At 41.0% G+C, this 12,656-nt stretch overlaps 1 protein-coding gene across 1 annotated transcript in view; it reads left to right on the top strand.

The window, feature by feature from the left end:
• The window catches only part of samtor (S-adenosylmethionine sensor upstream of mTORC1), a 118,509-nt gene extending 106,599 nt beyond the window's left edge, over nucleotides 1–11,910 (top strand). The window contains exon 5 of the mRNA XM_080191068.1: nucleotides 9,183–11,910. Coding sequence (XP_080047194.1) covers nucleotides 9,183–9,812 — 630 coding nt within the window. The 3' untranslated portion in view covers nucleotides 9,813–11,910. The remainder of the gene's footprint in view (nucleotides 1–9,182) is intronic.
• Nucleotides 11,911–12,656: the final 746 nt, after the last annotated feature.

The following is a 12,656-nucleotide window of genomic DNA, read 5'->3' as shown; positions in this document are numbered from 1 at the left end:
AGTTGTTTTGTGAATCGAAGTATAATGCTGTTTTACATTTACACTTGTTTTCAATCGAAGACAATACATTTTAACCACAAATACCTAATTGATCCAAAATGGAAATCATTCAGTGGCAAATTTTAATGAGATTTGCTTTTGTTTACTGTGATGATTTTGTTTTCCTTGTAATACAAGAGAGCTACTAGAGGTGTTATTAAATGGTGGCACTTATGTGATTGCAAATAACTCACCTAGTAAACAGGCAAATGCAAAATCACCGCGCCAGCTGGAAAATGCAGTAAGACTTGATGCTTGATAGAATTTTAAATAGGTGAACCATTTTAATTCTGATCTTGTAGGGAATTAATATCTGAAACTGAGGAGCTATAAAAGGCCGAATGTTTGCAGTGTTACAGCAGAAGTGAATCTGGCATGATTAAGTTTTCAGGATAAGGGCTGACTGTCGGAACAGCAGCTTGCTCTGTTATCATTCTCTGATTCAACAAACAGTAATTTTGTCTTTTTATGCAACCATTATTTTCAAAAGGGGCAGGAAAAGGAGGCACAGAAGTCTAAATTAGTGCTCTGAACTCTCATACCCAGAAAACACCAGATACACTTGCAATCCAAACACATACAATATTGCATTAAACAGTAGTTCCAAAAGTTCCGCATGTATACTCCTGGGTCTCCACGGGATACTTTGATTGTGTCATGTGGGTTTTCAGGTTTGAGAATATTTTTCTGACCGCTGAGTTCCCTTTCGATAGTCTAGGGGTTTCCAAACACAAATGTCTCTGGTGCTCAGGTTCATGCACCACGAGTCACCTTCCCACTGCACATACAATCACAGGTATTTCTTTTCTGCATTTGTTGCGAATAAACACAGTAATAAGATGCAGTTGTGTCTGTAGGCCACAAGCATGGGAGATAAACAACCTCCGATTGGAGGAGCAATGAAAAAGTTAGCGACAGCACATGATCCTGAGCACTGGCATGGCAGTGGATATGAAAGCAGCAGTTATTGACCGAAACACTATCCAAATGGGAGAGGTGGCTGCTTGGCCCACAATACAGTGGATACCAGGTGGACAGCCTGGCCAAGGCCATCTCCTTGGAGGAGGTGTCTCACAAAGATACAGAGAAGTGTGTCAGAATGGGGATTTTGGGAAATGGGGCTGCTGAGTGAGTAAATTCGGGGAATGGTGTTGAGTAGAGTGGTTGCTCAATAATTGAGTGGAGTGGAAGGATGGTGGTAGGAAGTACTTCTGCTCCAATAAGCAAGTCCATCCATCATATTAATGGTAAGCACAAATGATGAAAGGCATATGTTTACCTGTAACATGTAAATATAATGATGTACAAAATGTTTTTCATTAGAGGGATACACTTTAGTGGGTAAATCTGAATAGGGGTATACAACCAAAAATGTTTTGGAACCACAACTATAGAATGTGCAAATAAGAGACCTAATGTTTGTTCATGGATCCATTTTGCAACTATGTTTGCACTGAACAATATAGAGCATGGTCTGTTCACATTTATCTGATATAACCTAACTTCCAGTATTTAAAGCGACTACTGGAAACCACCATCAAAAAGGTACATTTTTAAAAATGTTGATTTTGATGTGTATCCAAGAAGAGCTAGAGTCCCAAAATTTTTGAAAGTTGGTTCCTTTATTACTGTGGATTCAATCCTCTTAAGACTTGATCTTACAATTTTGCTGAAATAGTTAAAAAAAAAGGAAGTTATGCTATTTCTTGCTGCCAGGAAATACATAGTAGATACCATGAAGTTACAGTCGAGTGCAATTGGCTATGACGTGTTAGCACTTTGCAGATCTGAGTAAATAGCTCTCTGTTCAAAAACCATTGACACAGATCTTCTGGCCGCCGGATCATTGGAGACTGGATATCCACACAAGAAGTACCACAGGACTCCTCAGAAATACCAGTGCACTGACTCCATGTGAATCGCACAGGAAATTTGAAATTTTAATGGGAAATTCTCCTGCACTCTAGGAGCTTCCAAAATAGTCTCTGACTATAAGTTAATATCGGGGACTTTGGACAATTCTGACTAGCATACCTGAATAGTTACTCAGGATACAGTAGACAGAAAACCGATGTCTAACTCCTGGGTAGCTATACAGCTAAATTTGCTTTGATTTACTATTGTCATGTGTATTGGGATACAATAGAAAGTATTGTTTCTTGTGCATTATACAGACAAAATGTACTGTTTGTACATGGGGAGAAGGAAAGGAGTGGATGCAGAATATAGTGTTAGAGTCATAGCTAGGGTGTAGAGAAAAATCAGAATGTATGGTAGGTCCATTCAAAAGTCTGATGGCAACAGGGAAGGAGCTGTTCTTGAGTCTGTTAGGACATGATCTTAGACTTTTGCATCTTTTTCCTGATGGAAGGTGAAAAAGAGCATGTCCACGGTGCGAGGTTTTCCTCTTGCTTAGGCTAGCTGCTTTTCCAAAGCAGCAGAAAGTGTAGATGGAGTCAATAGATGGGAAGCTGGTTTGCATGATGGATTGGGCTATGCTCACATCCCTTTGTAGTTTCTTGTGGCCTTGATCAAAGCAGGAGCCATACTAAACTCCTGTATATAGTGGATCTATAAAAATTGGAGGGAGTTGTAGCTCACATGTAGAATTTCCTTAGCCTTCTGAGAACATAGAGGCTTTGGGCTTTCTTAACTATTGCGTCAGCATGGAGGGACCAGGACAAGTTGGTGATGTGGACACCTGTAAACTTGAAGGTTTTGACCATTTTCACTTCACCACCGTCAATGTAGACAAGGGCATGGCCTCACTGTGATTCTTGTCATTGATGACCAGCTCCTTCGCTAAACCCTGCTCTTGGCTGACCTGACTAGCCCACATCAACTGACTACTACTCTTGATTCCTTCTCACCATGCTACTTCCTTAATCGGTTACCTCACTCACCACACTCATTGTGTAAGGGCATCGGGAAGCATGTGAACACATGAACTTCATTGGCAAACCAACCTGGATTCACCCTGTCCGTCCAGGTGAGTAGTTAGTAAACATGCAGAGCTATATAGCTGATCATCTATAATGGGAAAAACGAAGGAAAGCTAAAACTTTAAAAAGGAGTAGTTCATTTTTACTTACTTTTTGAAAAAAAAGCACTTAGCAAGGAGTAGGGAACAAAAATAGCAGACGGAATCTATTTTCATAATTGGGAAGGTAAGCGTGGGAATTGCTCTGTAGCACCATCCAGTAACTAAAGTTTGGAACTGCAATAGCTAGAGCAACTATAGCAGTGAGAGTATCACAGACTGCAATGTATATTTAAAGTTAGGCCAGTGTGACAAGGATCATCAGAAAAAGGATTAGGTGGAACTTTTAGGCATATTATAAATTTAATAAAAGTTCAATGTTTATATATAATAAATTAATTGGCCTTAAAATCCAAAATAACACATTTCTTTTACATCTATTTTAGAGCACCCTCAACCTGGTTGGCTGATACATCATCTATGACTTACACGTGTGGAAAATATAATAATTATAATGGATTAAAATTAATATACGGATAATATCGATCTTTATCCTAAATCATTTGCCATCAAGTCTTTATACCTCAATTGAAGGATGATGTTTACTCAGGGTCATGAGTTTCTGCCATGGGTCTTCATGTGACTGAATTAGCCAATTCTCAACGCAATAATCTTTGGCCACATGGGGCAGGGCATCCCACCAGTTAGGACATCCCATTCAGAATACAGAACTCACTTCCTGTTCTGTCCTTCTCTGCCTCATCATTAAGCTATTTTGATTCAATGCATGATGCAGCTTGATAGTTGTCTCTATGTTGAATGATTGGCAGCAAGCTCCTCTCCATCATTAATGTCAATGCTGTCATGCTTCAAGGGGAGCCTCAAGTCTTCTTTGTCTCCCTATGCACTGTTGGCTACATAGAGTTGAGAAAACTTGACCTGACAAACGAGAGGGTTTTGGGCCATCTGGACACGGTGCCCAACCTATCAAAACTGAATTTGCAGGAGTTTTGCCTGAGTCTTGTGGAGCAGACTTCACAAAACATTTGTTCAATGGTCCTCCTATTGAATTCAGAGAATGTGGTGGAGGAATTACTTATGAAGTCTTAATGTTCAAAAATTTCAATAGATATATAGTTTTAGAGTCCTGAATGAGGATTTTAGAGAACGAAGTGCCCTCCTGGTCAGTATGCATTCACAATCCACACCTTGTGAAGAACTCTGAGATGTTTGTAATGAGTACAGTAATGTTTCTGAATGGTAATGCATTTCAGTTTCTTAAATGCAATTGACATCTATTCTGTTTGAAGTTCTGAAATAAGATGTATTCCCTCCCCTTAATAAGGCGTACAAACTATTTCCTTTTTATCCACTGAGAATCCAAATAGGGGAGGCAGGTAGAGGGAATGAGTGAAAAATTGAGGAAGTGAAAAGAGGGACATTAGTGAGTGGAGGGCATGAGTGAATGTGCTATGGGAGATGGGAAGAGTGTTGTGTGTCTTGAGGGGTGGGGGGGGGAGAAGCTAGTTACAATGTGTGTACAGCAGGAGAAGTGAGTGCCTCCATTGAGAATGAAGTTCTCCCATGCTCCCACTGGCATGTTTGCTGGTGGGCATGTTGGGAGAATGTGGCAGGAGGGTCAAAATTTGGTTTCACACCAGTCTGAATTTACAGCAGGATCTTCCTGTGGTGCTTGCCATGGCAGGTCAGAAAAGCTGTCAGAGGACAGCATGAATGAGCCTCATTTGCATTGTGTTAATGGGATGCAGGTGAAGGCCCAACCAACTTCCAACCCCCCCTCCCACCCCCACCAAATTTACCAAAATGCTGATGCGAAAAATCGCTGGCCTGAAACATGCTCATACAACATGGCATGCAGATGTCAGGACTCATTGAACAATGCCTTGGGCTGCCTCTGGAATTCAAGAAGGAGGCCACCAGGAGCACCTCGGCTGTGGGTCAGTGTGCATCTGCAGGGTGGACCTTCCAGTTCAGGTGTCCTGGAGGGGATCCATCTTTGAGCCTTAATGTTCCTGGAGATCCATCTTGATTGCCAGCAGCTCCATCTTCTGATCTCACCAGAGGTCTATCTTCATTTTCAGATAGCCCACCTTCTTTCTTTCAGTTGTGGGTCAGTGATGTCTGGCTTTGCTGGCAAAGTACGTACCATCCAGACTTGCTCTGCCACTGAATGTGGAATAAAACACCTGGGTACATAATTAATGAGGTTGCGGCTGGAAGATTTGGCATGTTTTTCTCACCAGCCACTGCAGCGGAAAAACACTCTATGTTCCCACCCATGCCATGCAACTTAGTCTCAAAATGGGAGAATTCCACACTGAGTCTTCTGTCATCGTTGGATGTGGATAGTTTAGCTGAAACCTCCATTAGTACATAAAATCATAACACTTTTACAAATTACCGGGTGGCACAGTGGTTATTACTGCTGCCAAGGTCCCGGTTCAGTTCCGGCCTCAGGTGACTGTGTGGAGTTTGTGCGTTCTCCATGTGTCAGCGTGGGTTTCCTCTGGGTGCCTAGATTTCTTCCCACACTCTAAAGATGTGTGTGTTAGGTGGATTGGCCGTGATAAATTGCCCTTTAGGGGGATTAGCAGGGTAACTACGTGGGGTTACAGGGATAGGCCTGGGTGGGATTGCTGCTGATACAAGCTCGATGAGCTGAATGAGCTGCACTGTAGGGATTCTATTCAACATTTTCATACCTTAATGATGAATGATATGTTGATATATGTGAACTTTAATAATATACCAAATGTTGTGGCTAGGGTTAGATTAATTTTCAATTGTTACTTATTTATATATTACTTATGTCTTACTTTCTTTTCATGGGATGTGGGCATCATGGCATGACCAGCCTTAGTTGCCCATTCCTCAAGAAGGTGGTGAGTTAAAATGGGGTGCCATTGGAAAATAGTTTGCGAAGCACTGCCAATGTCCCTTGCTTTGTTCCGCATGTATATAATACAGCATGATCATGTTCTGTTGCTGGTATGGATTTTATCCTCTATTATATGCACTAATTGCGTTGAATGCTGAATTGCTGAGATCACTTTGGTGCTTTTATATACATGCATTGCTCCACAGTCTTGGCCATAATAGGTGAACAAAGAGAAAACCAATGTTTCGTCACATATGAAATCTAGTACTTCCACTCATTCAAAATGAAAGAAGCCTTTGCTTTTCATTACAGATCATAAAAATTGCAATAATTATGTAATTCCTTGTTACAAAAGAATTTTAACCCATTTTGTCTTCAACCACTCTTGAATAGTGCAAATATTAAATGGTCTAGAATGGAATTCCAAAACAAATAAAGACATTTCCGTGTGACATTATTCAATGTTCACTGTTCATTAAAACACATGAAATAAAAGCTTTCTTTTACAAATGGGATTTATTCGAATTAATATTTATTATTGGCACTTTTTAGTACATTGTTATAAACCACGTTTCTCCATTCAGTAATACTGTGCTAAAATGTTAATGCAAAGTAAGAGTAAAATTTGTGTCATCTGGCACTATACCAACCAGAACGCTCTAGTTACCAGAACTCCTGACACCTCTTTTTTTTTTCAATTCATCCTCTAAGCTCGTGAGTAAACTCATGGCAAAAGAGACTAGGATAAACCAGGAAATTAAAAGCCAGTGTGCAGGAATTTGAAAACTGGACCAAAGATTTAAGTTAATTCACTAGGGTTTCTGTCATGCCCGCACTGAGAGAGAAAGGCAGTCCTGGCATTCTAATTCCACCAATCTGATCTGAAAAATCACAAGACTTCGAAGCCTCCTCACAAGATTGTGGGTGAGTCTAGGTTTGACTGAGAGATTGTATCATCCTGTGATTAAGTTGTGAAAGTTGGCATGTCTGGGGATACAGTAAAAAGTCTGACAACACCAGGTTTTAGTCCAACCGATTTATTTGATAATACTCACAAGCTTTCGAGGGGACTGCCTCTTCGTCAGGTGAATGGAGAGTTCTGGCCTCAGACAGAGCATATAAAGCACAGACGGTTTAGAGATTACTGATTAAAATGCGAATCCTTACACCTAACCTGCTGTTCAAGACCTGAAGTGGCTGACAATGTGAGTGGAAGGAGCACTGATCACAGGTTACAGAGATGTGTATTGTCTCCAGACAGTACAGTAAGTGAGGTTTTGCAAACCCAGGCAAGTCACGGGGGTTACAGATAGTGCGACATGAACCCAAGATCCCTGTTGAGACCATCCTCGTGTGCGGAACTTGGCTATCAGTCTCTGTTCGGCGACTCTGCGCTGTCGTGTGTCGTGAAGGCCACCTTGGAGAATGCTTACCCGAAGGTCAGAGGCTGAATGCCCGTGACCACTGAAGTGTTCGCCAACAGGAAGGGAACAGTCTTGCCTGGTGATTGTCGAGCGATATTCATTCATCCATTGTCGTAGCGTCTGCATGGTCTCCCCAATGTACCATGCTTCGGGACATCCTTTCTTGCAACGTATCAGGGAGACAATGTTGGCCGAGTTGCAAGAGTATTTACCATGTACCTGGTGGATGGTATTCTCACATGTGATGATGATATCCATGTCGATGATCCGGCATGTCTTGCAGAGGTTGCTGTGGCAGGGTTGTGTGGAATTGTGGATATGGAACAGGATATGGTGCTCGACTCATAGATCGACAGTTCCGATGCGCCACAGCGAAAAACCGCACTGATCTCCTCAAAAGGCAAACACGGGACACAGTGGACAGAGTACCCTTTGTCGTCCAGTACTTCCCCGGAGCGGAGAAGCTACGACATCTTCTCCGGAGTCTTCAACATATCATTGACGAAGACGAACATCTCGCCAGGGCTATCCCCACACCCCCACTTCTTGCCTTCAGACAACCACACAACCTCAAACAGACCATTGTTCGCAGCAAACTACCCAGTCTTCAGGAGAACAGTGACCACAATTCCACACAACCCTGCCGCAGCAACCTCTGCAAGACATGCCGGATCATCGACATGGATACCATCATCACACGTGAGAATACCATCCACCAGGTACATGGTAAATACTCTTGCAACTCGGCCAACATTGTCTATCTGATACGTTGCAAGAAAGGATGTCCCGAAGCATGGTACACTGGGGAGACCATGCAGACGCTACGACAACGGATGAATGAACATCGCTCAACAATCACCAGGCAAGACTGTTCCCTTCCTGTTGGCGAACACTTCAGTGGTCACGGGCATTCAGCCTCTGACCTTCGGCTAAGCATTCTCCAAGGTGGCCTTCACGACACACGACAGCGCAGAGTCGCTGAACAGAGACTGATAGCCAAGTTCCGCACACATGAGGACGGTCTCAACAGGGATCTTGGGTTCATGTCGCACTATCTGTAACCCCCGTGACTTGCCTGGGTTTGCAAAACCTCACTTACTGCACTGTCTGGAGACAATACACATCTCTGTAACCTGTGATCAGTGTTCCTTCCACTCACATTGTCAGCCACTTCAGGTCTTGAACAGCAGGTTAGGTGTAAGGATTTGCATTTTAATCAGTAATCTCTAAACTGTCTGTGCTTTATATGCTCTGTCTGAGGCCAGAACTCTCCATTCACCTGACGAAGAGGCAGTCCCCTCGAAAGCTAGTGAGTATATTATCAAATAAATCGGTTGGACTAAAACCTGGTGTTGTCAGACTTTTTACTGTGTTTACGCCAGTCCAACGCCGGCATTCCCACATCATGTCTGGGGATGTCAGCCAGCCAAGTTTCAAATGCACAATTTTAATATAACTATGGATACAGTGAGAGGTTTAGTCAATAGGCTTATGTATCAGCCCTGTTCATATCTTGTATGTATCCTCCAATTTCAGTAACAGAAGAATATTTCCCTGCTCTGCCTACAAGAATGGGTTTTATGAGGTCTTGCATTCCAGAAGGTCATCTGGGATTGGTTGAAAATGAAAGTCGTAACCAGCATTTTTGATTAACTGGCATTAACCATTCCCCACGCATGCTGGAGAATAGCTATTTTGCTGTGTACATTGCAAAATTCACAGCACACTGCGCTTCATTACATGACTGTTACTTAGCATTCTGCACCACCTTACTATGACTTGTCAAACAATTTTTAAACCACAATGAAATAATCTTGAAAATGTATTTTTTGTTTTGCAGAGTGTGTACAAATGTGATTTCCTCAATCTTCAGTTGCAGCAGCCCCTCCAGCTTGCTCAAGATGCAATAGATGCCTTTCTCAAGCAGCTAAAAAATCCCATTGACTCCCTTCCAGGAGAGCTGTTTCATGTTGTTGTTTTTTCTCTTTTGCTGTCTTACTTTCCTGCCCCTTACCAACGCTGGATCTGCTGTAAGAAAGCCCATGAACTTCTTGCACTCCATGGTTTGCTCCTTATAATCACACCTGATTCTTCTCACCAAAACCGTCATGCCTATATGATTAAGAGCTGGAAAATTGCCATTGAATCTTTGGGATTCAAGAGGTACAAATATGTGAAGTTCTCCCATATGCATCTCTTAGCTTTTCGCAAAATTTCTCTGCAGACGACAAGTGACCTGGTCAGCAGAAATTACCCAGAGATGCTATTTATTCCACAGGATTTCAATAACGTGGATGAAGAGGAATATTCAAACACCAGTTGTCAAGATAGATCAGAAATGGAAGATGACCAAATAGCTTATAGTTTTTTGGAGCTACCTGACACTCCATATGACTCAGACTCTGGAGAGAGCCAAGCAAGCTCCATTCCATTCCATGAGATGGACGATCCAGTTTTGCTTTTAAGCTAACCTAGGACTTGTTGTTATTTGCTACCAGAGCTGCTATGTTGCCAAAATAATTCTGCTGCATTATATAACTCTTGTATACAGGACATGCAGTACAGTTTGCACATAGAAAATTTGAAAAGTTTACAAGTGGAGTACTCTTTTTCTATATGTGTTAGAAAATGAAAGTGTTTAAGGGGTATATAAACAAAAGAAACATGATGTTCTTATGGAAGCAACAACATCAGTGTAAGTTGACAGAAGAAGCTGACTTCTTAAATGATATGGCAGAGGAAATGTCACATACTGCAGTATATTTGTGTCAGCTTTATCACCCTATTAACCTTGAATTCAGATGTTTTATGACTAGCAATGCCATTATATTGTACTGCAGGAAAAACAACAAAATTATGACTTTAATAATGAAGGTGATAGAATCTAAAACCAGAAAAAAAATGGTTGAAGTAAAAACATATTTATGGTACTTATAGTTTCAATCATAATGGGCACCCTTTGTGCTTTATCATTTTATGATTCTAAATTATACTTGAAAGATTACATTGTTACACTCCTATCTTTTTACTAACTTAATTGCTGCCAGGAACATTCACTTACATGGGATGCCAATTCTGGAACAAGTGTTGTTTACCCCTAATTTTGTTGCTTTGGCAAAATTGAAAGGAACAACTACGAAAAACTTATTTTAAGAAGTTAAACTTCTGCTGGCTGCCTATAGTTAGGCTATAATGCACACTACTTCTGTGTGTAACTGTGCAGTTGGTCTCACAAAATTCAATGTTAAATTTTCTTGACAAGCAGTTTGCTCTGTTCAGTTTTTGAACAAACTGGCATTGGTCTTGTTGAAAAGTGTATGCCATCTTGTCCTTGCGATCTTTGGCTGATGACCTTGCAAGAAAAGAAAATCACTGTAGTGAGGCGTGTGGTCAGCATTTGTTGTAAAGCTGTGGGAAGTAAGTTGAGGAACAAAACAAGAACCTCTTTTCAAAATTATGTGCCACAAAATAGGACAGTTGCTGAAAACTTGTGACTTGTATTGTATGCATCTGTGAGTAGTCAGTAGATTTTTCTTGTTAGTATTCTTTTCTAGCACGTTGAGCAGACTGGTAAACGCATGTATATTATCCAGTTAATAGCAGATGGTACTTGTTGGGAAAAAAATCTGCATCTATGCAGTCAAAGAAATTAAGCAAGAAGTGTGATTTGTTTTTTTTCTGATTGGGTTGTTGAATATGTCAGTTAACTGTTGCCAGTAAACATATCGAACGTAATGGCTTGTTTTCAATCGTCATTACACATGTGCTAAAATAGACTACATTCAAATTGATGTGATGCTTATCTTATTCACCAAACATACTTCGTTTCACAAGGCCAGCAATGTCATTTCTGGAAAATTGGTCTTAGAATATTATGACACATGAAAGCTTCAATTCTTTTTGATGTTTTTAAGCTGTAGACACAAGGGTAAACATCTTTCCCACTCAGTATGCAAATATGAAGCACCTATCCTGGCCTAGCAGACACATTTTCTCAAATGGTGATTACCTGCTTCAGGACAGTATTGGTCTTTTTTATATATGTGGCAGTGTAAAAATAAGCCATATGACACATGGAGCCTATTGGGATGCTACCTTTACAACCAGAGTGATATGCTCTAATCTCAAATTCCAGTCCTTTTCCCTGTATCTTTCTATATTCTTCTTGCTCATAGACTTTACCAGTTTGCTTTAAAAGGAGATGTAGTTTGTAAAAGCTGCCATTTATGATAAGACATTCCAGGGTCTGATGACTATCTGCATTCAGAAAAAGAACATTTCCCTCTTCAGTCTTCAGGTGGTAATCCAAGTCATGTTGCCTTAGTAATTTTTGACAAGTTTCTTTTTAGCATACTTCTCTTCATACTTTTCATACTTCTCCAATTTCATTTTAATCCTACTAACAAGCAGAACACTTGCGTGCTCAGTACTAATGTTCATACTTGTCATTAAGTAGATATTCTGAGGTCACATAATTGAATCCAGTCAAAAGCCTCACAACACTGGGATAAAATCCAACAAGTTTATTTGAAATCACAAGCTTTCAGAGCACTGCTCCTTCATCAGATGAGTCAGGTAAGGAGCAGCACTCCAAAACCTCATGATTCCAAATAAACCTGTTAGACTTTAACCTGGCGTGTGAGACTTATTACTGTGCCTACCCCAGTCCAATGCCAATATCTCCATAACGTAATTGAATGGATGCAGTAAACTGCTAGTACATTTTTAATAGATTAGAATGTGGTGATAGTTGTCCAAAAGGCTTATGAAAGGAATATGGATCCCTGGAGTTTTTAAGTTTGGTAATCTATCTATGAGGTACAAAATCAAATAGCGTTTAACAGCACAGTGCTGGTGGGAATAAGGAATGATGTGGAGATGGCAGCTTTGGACTGGGGGTAAACATGGTAAGAAGTCTCACAGCATCAGGTTAAAGTCCAACAGGTTTAGTTGGAATCACGAGCTTTTGGAGTGCTGCTCCTTCATCAGATGAGTCCTGCAGCTCACCTATGAAGGAGCAGCATCCTGAAAGCTTGTGGCTTGTGCTACCAAATAAACCTGTTGGACTTTGACCTGGTGTTGTGAGACTTCTTACCGGGAATAAGGAAAACGGTTTCCCATATTTCTGTGTGGCTTAATCAAACAGCTACTTTCGGATTCCTAGCTGACTTGGCCGTTACATTTTGATTGGCCCTTGCATTTAGAACTTGCATCTTTAAGCTTCAGCTGTAGCAGTGGTTAAACACTGCTGCAGTTATAATGTAAATTCAGGTTCGGCCAGAAGTTATGGTTTAAGTTGACGTGAAAACAAAGG

The sequence above is a fragment of the Carcharhinus amblyrhynchos genome, chromosome 6 (assembly GCF_965287045.1).
Source record: "Carcharhinus amblyrhynchos chromosome 6, sCarAmb.v2.hapA, whole genome shotgun sequence".
Lineage (NCBI taxonomy): Eukaryota > Metazoa > Chordata > Chondrichthyes > Carcharhiniformes > Carcharhinidae > Carcharhinus > Carcharhinus amblyrhynchos.
This window is presented reverse-complemented; position numbering and strand designations above follow the sequence as displayed.